Here is a 13,316-nt window from a genome sequence, read left to right as displayed (position 1 = left end):
AGATCGGGCTGGACGACGACGATGATGCTGATGGGTTCCGCGAAACTTCTTTATACAAAATGTTTAATTTACAAATACAGTATATTTAATATAATAATTATATAACGCAACTTTCACTTTCGTCTCATTATGATACTTTCGAGTTAGTTAACTTTCTATGTTAAAAACTAATTTTACTATTCTAAAATTGCAATTTACTACATTATTGGGCTCTAGTTTCTCTATTAAATAACTTGAGCCAAAGATGCACCTAGAATTTTAACCTACTGCAACAGAATTTAATTTTCCTGTTAGTTTTTCGCTATTAAAATTCCTATGCTTTCTTAATTTTAAGATAATGAGGAAATATCTGATTTTGGTGCATTTAAGGGATTAGATAGCTACTATAAAATATCATCACATTTTAACGATAAATTCTCATATTATTGTGAATTTATTTCTACTGAATAAGACTTTACATGTTCTACAATATCTTCACTTGAAGAAGTATCAATATTTCCAAGTAGTGCTTCTAGAATATTACTACTTTATACTTACTGTTGATCTGGCTTTGTAAACTATCTATCATCAAAATTTTTAAGCATCTCGGCAAGTGACATTTTACAGGTTTTTAAACGATTCCATTATTAAATATTGTATAGATAATCTGATTAAAGTTTAATTTTTTTGGTAATTAAAATAACTTAATCATAATAATAATCATAATATTTAATCAAAAAATAAAATAAATTAGTAATATAATTCTATATATAATTTATATTAATTTTTGTAAGTAAAAATAATTTTAACATGAAAATCATATTATATCTGGATTATAATTTGATTTTTAGATAATGTCGGATTAAACATTATAGGAGCTTTTATTAGACAAAGATGTTATACAGTAGAATCTTTACAACATAACTAAATCTTAACTCTGTTGTTCTGATTCTAGCTCACTTTTATCTGATGACTTAAATTTAGACTTAAATAATGTTTCCTTATCCGTTTTAGAAGTTAATACCGACCTCAGTTTCGATGAGTTTACAAATTATATTACTGAAAATTTCTAAGTATTAAACGAGCATTTAAAATAGTTTAAACTCGATAATACTACCTTATAGCAAACACTATTTTAAGTTAAAAAATCTATTTAAAGGCTACGACTAGAACGCTTAAATGAGATTAATGAAGTTCAAGCGCTTTCTAAAATTACAAGAATTTAAAGAGAAAACAGTATTATTGCTAAAAAGATTTTATTTTGGGAGAAAGTGTTACGAGGTGAAATTGTGAAAGTCAAGTGAGAAATTTTGTAAATATATAAGATTATTTGTTTCATATACTTTCACTAGAGCTTTCATAACAATAACATCTGTTTAAACAAGAGATTTAGTAAAGTTTTAAACTTATTTATTACTGTTACTTTCAATTTATTAATAATAAACACAACTATTAATATTAAGGATTACAAGTAATAAAGTAGTAGCTTCAAAAATCATGATTATCACTTATCAATACTATATTACATAATTTATTTTAGAATACTATATGATAACAAAACTGTTGTATTTTATACTTTTTTTATGATAGTTATTTATTATATAAAAATAAAAATTTATTATGATCCCGTTATATTTGTTATAAACTAGCTACCAATGTTATAGTTTGAACTTTCAATATGATTACAGCAACACTAATTAATTACTAATATTAACAAATCCAATGTTTGATAGCATAAGTTTATAATTTATTCCGACTGATAATCAAACAAGGAAACCATATTAGCGGTAATTAAAACAATGAGAGCTATAATAATTAAAATCAACACTTATCTAACAAAATTTCTTATGCACTACCAAACACTCTACAATTTTTATTTTTATTATCAATCCCATCAGTATTTGTCATAATGTTCAACTTATCACCTTTTTATATTCTTCTTTCATTCATACTCCTCCTACTTCTTATATTCATCTTATTCACATTTCACTCCATTATTTTTAGGTCAACTAATTATATTATTATATATTACTATATCTAAAAATTTACCTTCCACATCTTAAAATTTAATGGACGCGCTAGCCTATTCGCTGACCCGCATGCCACAGACAGCACCGGTCCCACGTTCCTCAACGGCCCTTGCATATATCAATACGACACTCTTTTCGTTCGGCGGGTTCTCGTAGCTCTACCACTCAGACTTGAACTCGCTCGACATCTAAAATTCATCGTAACTGCAGTGGTTACCAAAACCTCGCTCTAATTTGACGCCATCAGTACGAAGGGGTCACACATTAACGCAGTTTTCTATCTCTAAATTCGTCCTTTTCGGCGGTGATTCGCAGAACAAATTCCTGAGCGACACCTGGCTTTTCAACGGGACTTCTTGGGGTCTTCTGAACACCAAAAACAGCCCTCCCGGCAGATACGGCCACGCAGCTGCGATTATCGGGTCAAAACTTTACGTTTTCGGCGGCAAAAATCCGCAAATTTAAGCCCTTTTCGACGATTTTTATGAATTGGATCTGATTGAATTGGAGTGGAAAAGGCTCGAAATTGACGGAATTTGTGGTCGTTACGGGATGTCGATGTGCGAAAACGACGGAAAATTGATTGTTTTCGGAGGAAAAGGGGCTGTCGGCCGCCTGAATGATATCTGGGTCGTCGATCCAGTCAGTTAAACAGCAAAATGCGTTTCTTTGAATAATAACATTATTATACCTGCCAGAACTGAACATATGGCTCACATAATTTCTACGGATGAAATGGTGATTTTTGGTGGTTCTGGAGACAATTCAGTATTAAATGATATGTATGTCATAAACTTGAACGACTTTACCGTAAAATAAATGGATTCTACGGTAATTCCTGCTAGACATGCATTTGGTTCTTGTATTATATAGAATAACAAAAAATTCTACGGTACCGTAGAAAAATTATAATTAGAATTTAATTGCAATAATATATTATTATATGATAATACTGATGACAGTGTATATTGCGCAAATTTATCTGAAATTTACATTTTCGGTGGTTTTGGCGCAAACAAGCTCGCAGACCTCTGGAAAGTAACATTTTTGAGACTGCAAAAATCGACGCAGCAGGACCTCGAAAATCACGTGAAAAGTGACCAATTGGCTCAAATTAATACAATTTCTTCACAGTTTCAGAACCAAATCCAAATGTTCAAAAACGACCAAAACATCGACGATTTGAGCGCCGCTTTAGAGGAATTCCAGACCGAAGTCGTAGGCGCCTTCACGTCGCTCCTAAAACGCGTTTCCGTCATCGAAAACAGCCAAATCGACAGCAAAAACATGCAAATGGAGGTCCAAAACTAGCTCATGGACCTCGATTAGGGCCTCAGCGACTTCATCGTGAACCAGCAGATGAGTGGCTTGAAAACGCGTGTTTTCGAGCTCGAAAGGGAACGCGACTGCGTTTCCGAGCGTCTTGAGCGGGTCGAAAAAATGCTTCTCAGCAGCGACGCGCTTGGATGTGGTGAAAAAGCACGCTTTTTGAGCAGTTCTGGTGGAATTTAGGGCGGAAACGAAGGCGAATTGGAGGAGAAACTGAAGGAAATTGACGACAAATGCATGCAGAACAGCGTGGTTCAGATCTAGCAGCTGGCTGAGGAGAGCTAGCTGGAGTACGAGCGGCTGGCTTTGGAGGGCGAGATGGATTTGGTGATGGGCGTGGATGGGCTCGATGTAGACGGAGACGTGGACCTCGATGCGGTGGATCGGCTGATTTGCGAGATGGAGTGAGCATAAATTAGTTTGGGTGTGAAGTACGGCAGCGTTCCTTAACGGACTCGCATATGGGTGAGCTAGGCGCACACTGGCAGAAATTGGATAGCTTTGCATTTATTTGATGATTGAGGATTATAGAGACTTGCAAATCAGGGATGCAGCTTAAATCAATTATTGCGCAATCTGGAGTTCATTTCTAGTAATTATGCGTTTAAATGGTCACTCTACTCATGCTCGAAAGCAGTACAAGTCGATAAGCAGGAATAAAAGGAGTATATAGTGCCCATTCAGTTCCCGCCGCCAAATTAGTATTTAGTGCGTTTTGAAAGTTCGTTATTTTATGGTTTGCAGCGCGAATTATAAAATTGTTATTTTTTGAAAATCACTAAATGCTTTTTTCTGGGTGTGTTGATATATTATTACTATTATAATATTTACTATTTTTGGAAACCGTTATGGCATAATAAATATTTATCATCTGAAATTCTGATAGAAACTGGATTTGATGGCAAGTATGTTAGTGTTATCTCCTCTTAGCTGAGTTTAGCTAACTATTGTATAAAAAATTGAAATTTTAAATGTTTTAATAGGCTTGGTCATGATAATAATTAAGTTAAACTAAAACAAGAAATCATTGAAATTCGTATACATGATGTGCTGAATACTTTGCAATTAGGTTAATCTAACTAATTCTTACTAATAGTAAGTAAAGGAAGACCTACAAGAACAGAATAAGTGAAGATTAAAAACGCGCATATTTATGTCTGTGATGCAATTTAAAGTATATTATACAGATTTTTAAGTTTCTTACTATTATAATTTTAAACATTATTTTACTTTTTGCATACTGCTTTCTTCCTAATTTAGTATAAGATATGTACCATAATGTACTATTACTAAGTTTAGACTAAAAACTGAATTTCACTTAACCTGCACGGAAATACAATTATTACACTATCTAAAACAGAAATGGTACCAATAGAGTAATGTAACGAATACGAGAACAGGTGTCGTGCCAACTATCTATGTCCATCCTTTTCTTCAGGGGATACCGACTGTATTCTGTGTGGATAAAATAGCCCTACCTACGTAGATTGTAATTGCACAGATTTTACACCAACCGAAGAGTGTAAGATCTGCAAAGATGGTGCCTGCATAGAGTGCTTCAACAACCTTTTCGTGAACAATGGCAAGTGCAGTCAAATAGACCCCAGCCTCATCTAGTGCGCAACGAACAAGAAGTGCCGGTACCGTGACTTGGGCTACTGCGACAGCAAGACCAAGACGTGCGCAAAGTGCCAGGAGGGGTGCGACATCTGCACGTCAGCGGAATTCTTCGTCCAGAGCAAAAGCGGTACGGCTGCCCGCTCACCACAACCGATGGTAAGTGCACCGCCACCTGCACTCCCATGGATGGACAGTACTGCAATGGCAGTACTGCTACTACATGTGCTGATGACATAACCAGCGCCTGCAAGTGCCAGGACGTCGCCAACTGCGCCACCTGTAATGATACAGACGGTGGTAGCAGCTGCGGGGCGTGCCTCAAGAACCTGAAGCTGGACGGGGGAAAGTGTGAGGTGTGCAAGGATGGCTTCGAGATGCTCGGCAAGCTGTGCGTAGCCCTAGAGACCGCTGTGGAGCCGGAGGACCCCAAGCCCCCGGTGGAACCAGAAAAACCGAACCCACCGATCAACCCAGATCCCTCGGTAAAGCCAACCGATCCTGAAGCCACAGAGGAGAGCAAGAACACTCGCTTGAGCAGTGGTGCGATTGTAGGAATCGTGCTAGGTGTCGTCGCAGTCGCTGCCGTCGTGGGTGGCGGGCTCGCCTACTACTTTGTGAAGAAGCACAAGAAGGCTGCTGGCGGCAGTGCGACTCAAGTGCAGGTTGAGTGACTGGAATTTTAGCAGATTGCGCGCATCACTGGTTAAGATTTGAGACCAAACAGCCAAACTGTACCAGAGTGCGAGGAAAATGACTTAGATTTAGGATGAAAATTATACCCGGTGCCCCTAATATACGGAGACACCATTTGGCAGTCTAAAGCCATCGAATGCAGTTTCCATGGAAGTTTGGGAGAATCGTCAGCCTTGTTAGCTCCAACTCCCTCGATAACGAACCGAGCACCCAGTATCCTGGTTAGGCAGCTTCTGGGAATCGTGGGCGATGCAAATAATATAGAGCAGTGATTAATCTGTATCACTGAAGATGACATCGTTGTATCTCCAGCCAACGCGCGTCCTAGTCAACGGATCAGAGTGGCGAGGACATGAAGTAGAATTGGGAACATATCCAGTCTGGAATTCTCCATGGCATCACATGCAGTTTACCGTTTATTGACGCTAGTGGTGATGCGCCTGCCAGCTATTTCTGGAGCCGGTAAGGTTCCACCGTAAGTAGCTCCAGTCAATATTCCCAATCCGTACCTTCCCTGCTCGTAAGCACGCTCATCATGCTGCTGAGATGAACTGGCCCGCCAGCTGCAGGAGCACTGTCACGACGTTGATGGTGAGCAGCTTGTAGAGCGTGAGGTTGGCGAAGAGGCTGTTGTTCTCGTAGGAGAGCAGCACGATAGCGGTTAACATAACGGACGATATCAGGATCTTGAGGATCTGCAGCGCGAAGGGCAGCACCACCAGCACCGAGAATATTACCACGCTCTTTTGGTGCCGGTGCACGCGGAGCGCCAGGATAGTGCAATTGATGAGTTGCACGATAGAACAGGTCGCTATCTACACCAGGAAGGATATCAGGAAGATGCTCCTGTAGGAAATCGGGATGGCGGTGTCGGGCATTGTGTGGAGTTGATATGTATATAATAATATAAGACATCGTACTCAAAATGCAACCGAAAGGCCCAGGCAAGGACTGGCGGCTGTGACCATATTCGACTGGTGCTGGGTGCTAGGATTGGAGGCAATGATCCTTAATTTGGTATATCTGATTTTGGTGCCTGCGATATGTCTGCCACCAGTGATAACTTTTTGGATGTACCTCCACGCGGGGCTTAACCTACACGGGGATACCGCATCTAGAATAATACTGCTCGGGTGATAAGTATGAATGTCTGCAGTAAATTGTTGGCCGATGCGCGGCATCCTCCAAAATGGCTGAGGTCGGTTAAGCGAGCTGGTGGATACCTGAAAGAGGGCCAGCCGGTTCGTGTTCGACAAGCTGGGAAAGCTCAGCCTATCTAATATGTTAAAATACCGCGGGTGCCTCTTTGCATGGTATCATACTAGGAGATGTGCAGATAGTCTAAAACTAATGAATATGCAAGATGGGCTGAGGCGGTAGCCATCCTTATCAATAGGGCGTAAGCTTGAGCACGGGATGCTAGCTCAAGTTATTCTGATAACACCGCTGGCTGGGTTCGATCAGACACTGGCTTTGCCATAGGCAAGACACACAGTAAAATATGCTCCTAAATGCCAGAATAAAGGTCTAAGTTCTGATATCCAAGTTACTGTGGTTTGTTTCCAACAATGCCGTATTGTTACGAGTTTATATATCTTTTACTTAAATATTCTCCGATCTAGTTTACGATTATAATTTATTTTAATTATAATTTGGTATTAGTAAGCGTCATCTAACCAAAAGACATATAGATTTCAAAACATATTAAAAATCAAAAATGTACCCACTGGAATTTTAACCTGGCAAGGCCAATAGCTGTTTATCAGATATGTATTGCGCGGCGAATATCCCAAGCGACTTCTCCTGTTCATCGTGTAAAGATCTTACCTTTCCTAGGCAAATATCTTGTAGCTGTAAAGATGAGACTCGACTACTGAACTGCAAGGCGTGCAAAAACCGTGCCCGTATAGAGTGCTTCCAAACTTTTCTTTACAAGATTTAGCTATCCCAGTCTAAAGCCTTCACCCCATTTTAGGAAGCATACTACAAAAAACTACTTTAAGTCATTACTCCGCCTAAAGGCAGACGCAAAAGCAGGTGCAAAGCTAAACAGGTAAATAGTCATTGAAATTGACAGCACCAGAGTCCAGTTTTGCCATGCACATACTGCTCCATTTTTCACAGAAGCTGATGAATTCTAATAATACTAATCCTCAAATGCCTCCCACCACTTCGGAAAATCGGCTCAGACGATGATGGTAAAGATCATTATTGAAACTGTATAATAGCTTATTATATAAGAGTTTAGATATATTTTGCTTCCACTTTACTCTAAGGCCCGAACTTCCCACCAGGTGCAATCTGCTATCGCACTAGAGCGAAGTGCCCACGCTGCAACGCCGAAATCTTCACCTCTGCATTCCGGCAAAAGCATACCCTTAGCTGCACGGTCAGCCTGTGGCTAGCTAAACTGTACTAAAAGACAAAATATTTTCATAACTGAAAACTTTCTTATATACATATTAAAAGCCGTAGAATATACTCAAAATCTGCGTTATAGATTAAATTATAATTTTATTTCGGACACTCATTTCTGAAAATTCGCATCAGTCGCCCAGAGCAACGTTTTTAGCTACCCTTGCTGCTAAAACGCACCGCCCGACGCCGAAGCCCCAAAAGGCGCCTCGGCCAAACTAACCCAAAAACTCATTCAATAAAGCTGCCGATGTGGATCCAGTTCGCGTCCAGGTACACCACCTCCGCCCGCTTGGCCGATACGCCCAGTGCGCTGGCGTACGCGATGTCGTACATGGGGTAGGAGCTATCGAAGTAGTCGGCGAGAGACTTGAGCTGTTCGGATGTCAGCGTGCTATTACTAATCAAGTTCGTGAGCCGCACCCCGAACCGCCCGAAGTCCACGTTGTCCTTGATGCGCTCCAGACCGAAGACCACTGGCTCAAGGTAGGTAAGCGTGTGCGAGGCGCCGCCCACGTCCAGCGTCACCTCGACCTTCGCACCCGTGTTGTGAAATTTAACCAGCGTTATATTCTTTATAATAATATTATCAATTTTGCGCTCTTCTTCCAAATACAGCTTGAAGCCCGAGTTGAACGCCAGCTTCTCGATCTGGTACTGCACGTGGTGGTTGGTGAAGTACGTGAGCGGGGTGGTCACTTTTTCATCCAAATTGCCCTTGCAGTGCTACTTGGTTGGGTGCTAGTACAAGCAGCGCTGCCCCGTGGAGTTAACCATTATGAAGTTTTCGCCGATTTCCAGGCCGTTGAAGTAGCGCTAATCAGTGCCCACATACTGCTTGTAGCTCATGCGCGGCAGGTACGTCTGCTCGATCAGCAGCTTCATGAGCGCATCCATGAGCTTCTGGCCCATGTCCTGCCCCAGTGAACCGTTGAGCAGGTCTTTCAGGTAGCTCGTCAGGAACACGCTGATCGAGTTCAGCAGCACCTCGTAATTGGACTTGAACTAAATTTTGAAGTCGTCGACGCTTACGATAGTCTACCTTGTCGCGATCTTGTACTTGTTCTTGCACTCATCGGGAATCTCCACGGTTGCTAAAGTAGAAATGGTGAAATCGCTGATTTCCAGCTGCATGGTCCCGGTGTCGTAGAGATACGGGTACGTCTTCTGCTCGAGCTTCAGTTCGAAGATGATGTTCATCAGGACGTCGGACACCTTGATCGTGGAGGAGCTGCTATGCAGGAAAACGCTCATGTTGTTGAGCTCGATTTCTATGATTCTCCCATTTTTAAGCTGGATCCCGATGCCGGCGACCGCGTAGTTGACCTCGATGGCGGACAGGGAGCCCTGGATCGTCCCAATGGCGTTCTTGATGTTGCGCGTGCAGTAGCGCTCGATTCCCTGCTTGGTGACGAAAACGCGCATTGCGGCGTCGGCGAGTGTGGGGCTCTCGATGTCGAAGCCGATCGGCTGGCAGGTGGCTTGCAGGAGGAGGACAAGCATTGACTGGAGTGGAGGGCGGATTGTGCGGAAACCTGATTGAAATGCTGATTCGATTTGCGAAGTTTCGGGCCGATTTGGGTATATTATCAGTAGTGAATGTATTATCCATTTCTGGGATTTCAAGTATAGTATAGTTTTTCCAAGAATATAGGTTCGGTAACAAAATTGGGCAAAGTTGGTTTTAATAACCAAAAGTAGTAGCAATTGAGGAGAATCTTTTTATGAATTTTTCTATCCGTTAAACTAATCGTATAAAATGCGTAAAATCACTTTTAAAGGTGATAAAATTTTCTAGAATTCTGATATATTTCATAATAATTAGGAGTAACTTTTATAATTTAAAAACGGTTTCAATTTTCTCTACGAAAATAACGATACTTGAAATATATAATAATATATAATAATATACACCATTGGTATTCATCGGGGTTATTCATATTAGACTGTGATATTTATGCTTATTTTAGGTTGGAATATTAGACTAATCCGCATTAGATGAAGTTTTGCGTAGAATAGGGATGTTCAGAGCTTTAGTGCCATTGTTACTGGCCGCGCAGGATGATACCAAAATTGGCCAGTTGGATAACGCAAAGTGGGCCTTCGTCCTGCAGCCTTTGGCTAATATGAACGCCACACAGTCTCTAGCGCGCTGAGCCCCAGTTTCTCTGCACTTCAGCTTATTGCTAAGTTTTGCCAGACGCTCATTGTATTTTTTCCGAAATACTAACTACCCATTATTCATAAGTAAAACTGCGGATAAAATCTCATTTAATAACCGGAAGTTGAGATTCATTTTAAAGTACTTTAGGCGCTTGCAGATTTTTGGTTTTTGGATTAATATGGAAACATATCTAAAACTAAATACGTAATATAATATTTTTATCGCAACAGTATTATTTGCCTACATCTTAAGCTACAAAACCAAAATATATGCAATCTTCTTCAATCGTTTATTTATTACAATTGCTGGAAACTTAGCTTAAAATACTTATTATTATTCAGTACTATTAAATGGTATTCGCAAAAACATTTTTTTTCAAAATGGCCAACTACATGTGCCCTGAGAATATCTGCCCCGTCACCACAGTGTGCCCTATAACTGGCCCGCGGTGCGTCACTTGTGGCATCTTTAACTGCGCCGAGTGCTTGCCCGAAACACCTGATATTTGCGTGAACTGCCTTCCCGGACACTTCAAACATAAAAACTCATGCCAAAAGTGTGAATACAACTGCCTGCTCTGTTCAGACTCCAGCTCCTGCACAACGTGTAAGCCAAAATTCTTCTTGGATAGAAATTAGTGCCTCAGCTGCGCTAGAAACTGCGAACTGTGCACTGACGCAAACACGTGCAGTCAGTGCCAATCGAAGTATTATCTAAATTCTGATTTAACATGTTCAGCTTGCAGTCCAGGCTGCAATAAATGCACGGACGGAAATCTGTGCTAAGTATGCCTCTCCGGTTTTAGCCTGCAGGATGGAAAGTGCGTGAAATGTCCTAGTAAGTGCTCTGAATGCACAAATGATGGAATCTGCACGCAGTGTAACTTGAGCTCGGTTTTAATTAACAAAGCCTGTGAAAGTTGTCCCGCATACTGTAAGAACTGCTCTATTAATGGTAGATGCGAAATCTGCATTGACGGCTACTTCCTCAAAAATGGCAAGTGCACCTCATGCGGAGCAAAATGTAGAATCTGCAAATCTGAAACTGAGTGTGAACTTTGCCAGCCTCATATGAGCGTTTCTTTAGCCTCTGGGAAGAATACTTGCTAATACGACTACTGTAACGACATTAATCCTTGTGCAGACACCTAATATTGTGTCGACACGCACTATGGAAATAAGTGCTATGAACTTCCAGATCACTGCATGGTGGCTGATATCAATAGAGCGTGCTCTAAGTGTCTTCCCCATTTTGTTTTGTTTTAAGGAACGTGCTAGAAATGTGATAAACGCTGTGAGTACTGCACGTCTTCATCTCACTGCGATAACTGCTTCGATGGGTATTTTGTTGGTGAAAAATATGAGTGTTTAAACTGTTCTATTGGTTGTGCGAATTGTATTAATGAGAAAAGATGCTATAAGTGTTTTGAAGGGTATTTGTTAGAAAATGGGATATGCTAAAAATAACCAGTTATTTAATGCTCATCGGAATAAATTTGTCCCAATGGACAGTATTGTTTAAGTATTTAGGGGAGCAGTGAATGTTAAAGCTGCCCATAGAATTGCAAAACCTGTGTCAGTGCTAGTTCATGTATGTCATGTAAAGATGATTTTGTTTTGACTGAAGAAAAATAATGTATAGCTTATTAAAGTTAGGCGGATGAAACTTGCTCATTAGGTTAATTCTTTAAATAATAACAAAATGGTGGCCAGTGTTAGTAATGCATGGAGAATTGTGAGGTTTGTACCAGTACTGATACATGTTAAACATGTTCCAAAAATTATTCGTTGAATCATGGCAAATGCGTTGAAAATGTAAATAAAACTGGTTAAGGTGCTATGGTGGGTATCATAATATGTTTATTAGTTATTGTTGGTGGTGTTGTAGGTACTGCCATTTTTATAACTTAAAAAAGAAAAAGAAGTGTGGGTAATAATAATCATGTAGATATTTTAAGTAATAATGAAATAACTATTTAAGGCCTTCAAAATGTAGTTGACTAAAAATCAATATTAAATTCTATAAAGGAGTGATAATAATTTATATAAATATAGTCAAAATTTATGATTTACTTATTTTTGTTAAACGATTCTGTTTTAAATGGTATTTCTACTTAACTATATTTAATCTATTTTCGACATTATATTGCATTTTAAGCTGGAACAAGAGTAGCTAGAATAACAAATTTTATAATTGAGTGCTAAATATAATATTTTAATTATAAATTCAATATTACTATGGTTTAACTTATTATGTTCTAATTTGATACCAACAGTAAAGCATATATAATATCTGTAATTTTCATAATAGCATCATTTAAAATTAAATAATCTATAACAATGTATTTTTTATATAAACATATTAGTATAAATATTTAAATATGTATTTAAGGATTTAATTAAGGTAACCTGTAATGCAGAGCCAAATACAGTTAGTTTCCAAAACATAATTATAAAAATTTTACATAAAAAATTATTGACTTCAAATGAAAGTCGTATTTTAAAGCATGTAAACTGAATAAACGCAAGAGTTTATTTGCGCTTTAGTTTGATCATACCAAAATAATTTTTAGTATACCTATAATAATTTCTGTATATAATCTCTAAATAGTGATTATTACACATTATTTACTCATTTAGTGAGAAAAAACAATCATATAGCGACACCAAAAATAGTGACGACGCAATAAATGCTCCTATTTTCCCACCTGACTACTGCAACACCATCACTAGTGGTATCCCAAAAAGCACTACAGGCTGTATGAAGACCTGCGCCAGTTCTCTGCATAATAACTGCCGATACGAGATACTTGTATGGGCGTTTCTAGGCTACTAACTTCTTTAAAACCTCCTCGATAACTTGCTCAGTAAGTTATGATATACGTGAATGTTAATATGTAACAGAAGCTAAGAGAGATTCAAGAATATCTTTAACAATAGAGTTGATTTCTTCAGCTACAAATGATACTTCCTGGGACATTTTAAATTGCGGAACGAGCAAAAATTATGGAAAGAAGAGTATTGCTATATAATAATGTAATTAAAAATTAGTATTTTAAAGTATTTATTAACAGAATAGTTAGAATA

At 39.0% G+C, this 13,316-nt stretch overlaps 7 protein-coding genes and 3 pseudogenes across 7 annotated transcripts; 6 read left to right on the top strand and 4 right to left on the bottom strand. All coding sequences in view use genetic code 6, as the record gives it.

Moving 5' to 3' along the window:
* Window positions 1–113: 113 nt before the first annotated feature.
* On the bottom strand, window positions 114–599 carry SS50377_28392 (uncharacterized protein; the record flags this gene model as incomplete). Its single annotated transcript, XM_067912160.1, has 1 exon — window positions 114–599. The coding sequence occupies one exon, from the start codon at window positions 597–599 to the stop codon at window positions 114–116; it is 486 nt and encodes a 161-aa protein (XP_067760217.1).
* A 234-nt stretch (window positions 600–833) lies between these two features.
* On the top strand, window positions 834–1,283 carry SS50377_28391 (uncharacterized protein; the record flags this gene model as incomplete). The annotated part of the gene is made up of 1 exon (XM_067912159.1): window positions 834–1,283. The coding sequence occupies one exon, from the start codon at window positions 834–836 to the stop codon at window positions 1,281–1,283; it is 450 nt and encodes a 149-aa protein (XP_067760216.1).
* A 765-nt stretch (window positions 1,284–2,048) lies between these two features.
* On the top strand, window positions 2,049–3,746 carry SS50377_28390 (Kelch repeat-containing protein; the record flags this gene model as incomplete). The annotated part of the gene is made up of 1 exon (XM_067912158.1): window positions 2,049–3,746. The coding sequence occupies one exon, from the start codon at window positions 2,049–2,051 to the stop codon at window positions 3,744–3,746; it is 1,698 nt and encodes a 565-aa protein (XP_067760215.1).
* A 954-nt stretch (window positions 3,747–4,700) lies between these two features.
* Window positions 4,701–5,629, top strand: SS50377_28389 (Cysteine-rich membrane protein 1; annotated as a pseudogene).
* A 414-nt stretch (window positions 5,630–6,043) lies between these two features.
* SS50377_28388 (Hypothetical protein) lies at window positions 6,044–6,971 on the top strand (annotated as a pseudogene).
* Window positions 6,972–7,368: 397 nt separating this feature from the next.
* Window positions 7,369–7,847, top strand: SS50377_28387 (Hypothetical protein; annotated as a pseudogene).
* Window positions 7,848–8,297: 450 nt separating this feature from the next.
* SS50377_28386 (uncharacterized protein) lies at window positions 8,298–9,569 on the bottom strand (the record flags this gene model as incomplete). Its single annotated transcript, XM_067912157.1, has 1 exon — window positions 8,298–9,569. The coding sequence occupies one exon, from the start codon at window positions 9,567–9,569 to the stop codon at window positions 8,298–8,300; it is 1,272 nt and encodes a 423-aa protein (XP_067760214.1).
* A 433-nt stretch (window positions 9,570–10,002) lies between these two features.
* Window positions 10,003–10,599, bottom strand: SS50377_28385 (uncharacterized protein; the record flags this gene model as incomplete). Its single annotated transcript, XM_067912156.1, has 1 exon — window positions 10,003–10,599. The coding sequence occupies one exon, from the start codon at window positions 10,597–10,599 to the stop codon at window positions 10,003–10,005; it is 597 nt and encodes a 198-aa protein (XP_067760213.1).
* An 11-nt stretch (window positions 10,600–10,610) lies between these two features.
* SS50377_28384 (Cysteine-rich membrane protein 2) lies at window positions 10,611–12,263 on the top strand (the record flags this gene model as incomplete). The annotated part of the gene is made up of 1 exon (XM_067912155.1): window positions 10,611–12,263. The coding sequence occupies one exon, from the start codon at window positions 10,611–10,613 to the stop codon at window positions 12,261–12,263; it is 1,653 nt and encodes a 550-aa protein (XP_067760212.1).
* A 619-nt stretch (window positions 12,264–12,882) lies between these two features.
* On the bottom strand, window positions 12,883–13,209 carry SS50377_28383 (Tctex-1 family protein; the record flags this gene model as incomplete). Its single annotated transcript, XM_067912154.1, has 1 exon — window positions 12,883–13,209. One exon carries the CDS (start codon window positions 13,207–13,209, stop codon window positions 12,883–12,885), a length of 327 nt encoding a protein of 108 aa, XP_067760211.1.
* Window positions 13,210–13,316: the final 107 nt, after the last annotated feature.

Source organism: Spironucleus salmonicida, chromosome 9 (assembly GCF_000497125.1).
Source record: "Spironucleus salmonicida strain ATCC 50377 chromosome 9, whole genome shotgun sequence".
Taxonomy (NCBI): domain Eukaryota; phylum Fornicata; order Diplomonadida; family Hexamitidae; genus Spironucleus; species Spironucleus salmonicida.
Note: the sequence above shows the minus strand (reverse complement) of the source record. Positions and strands in the feature narration are given on the sequence as shown.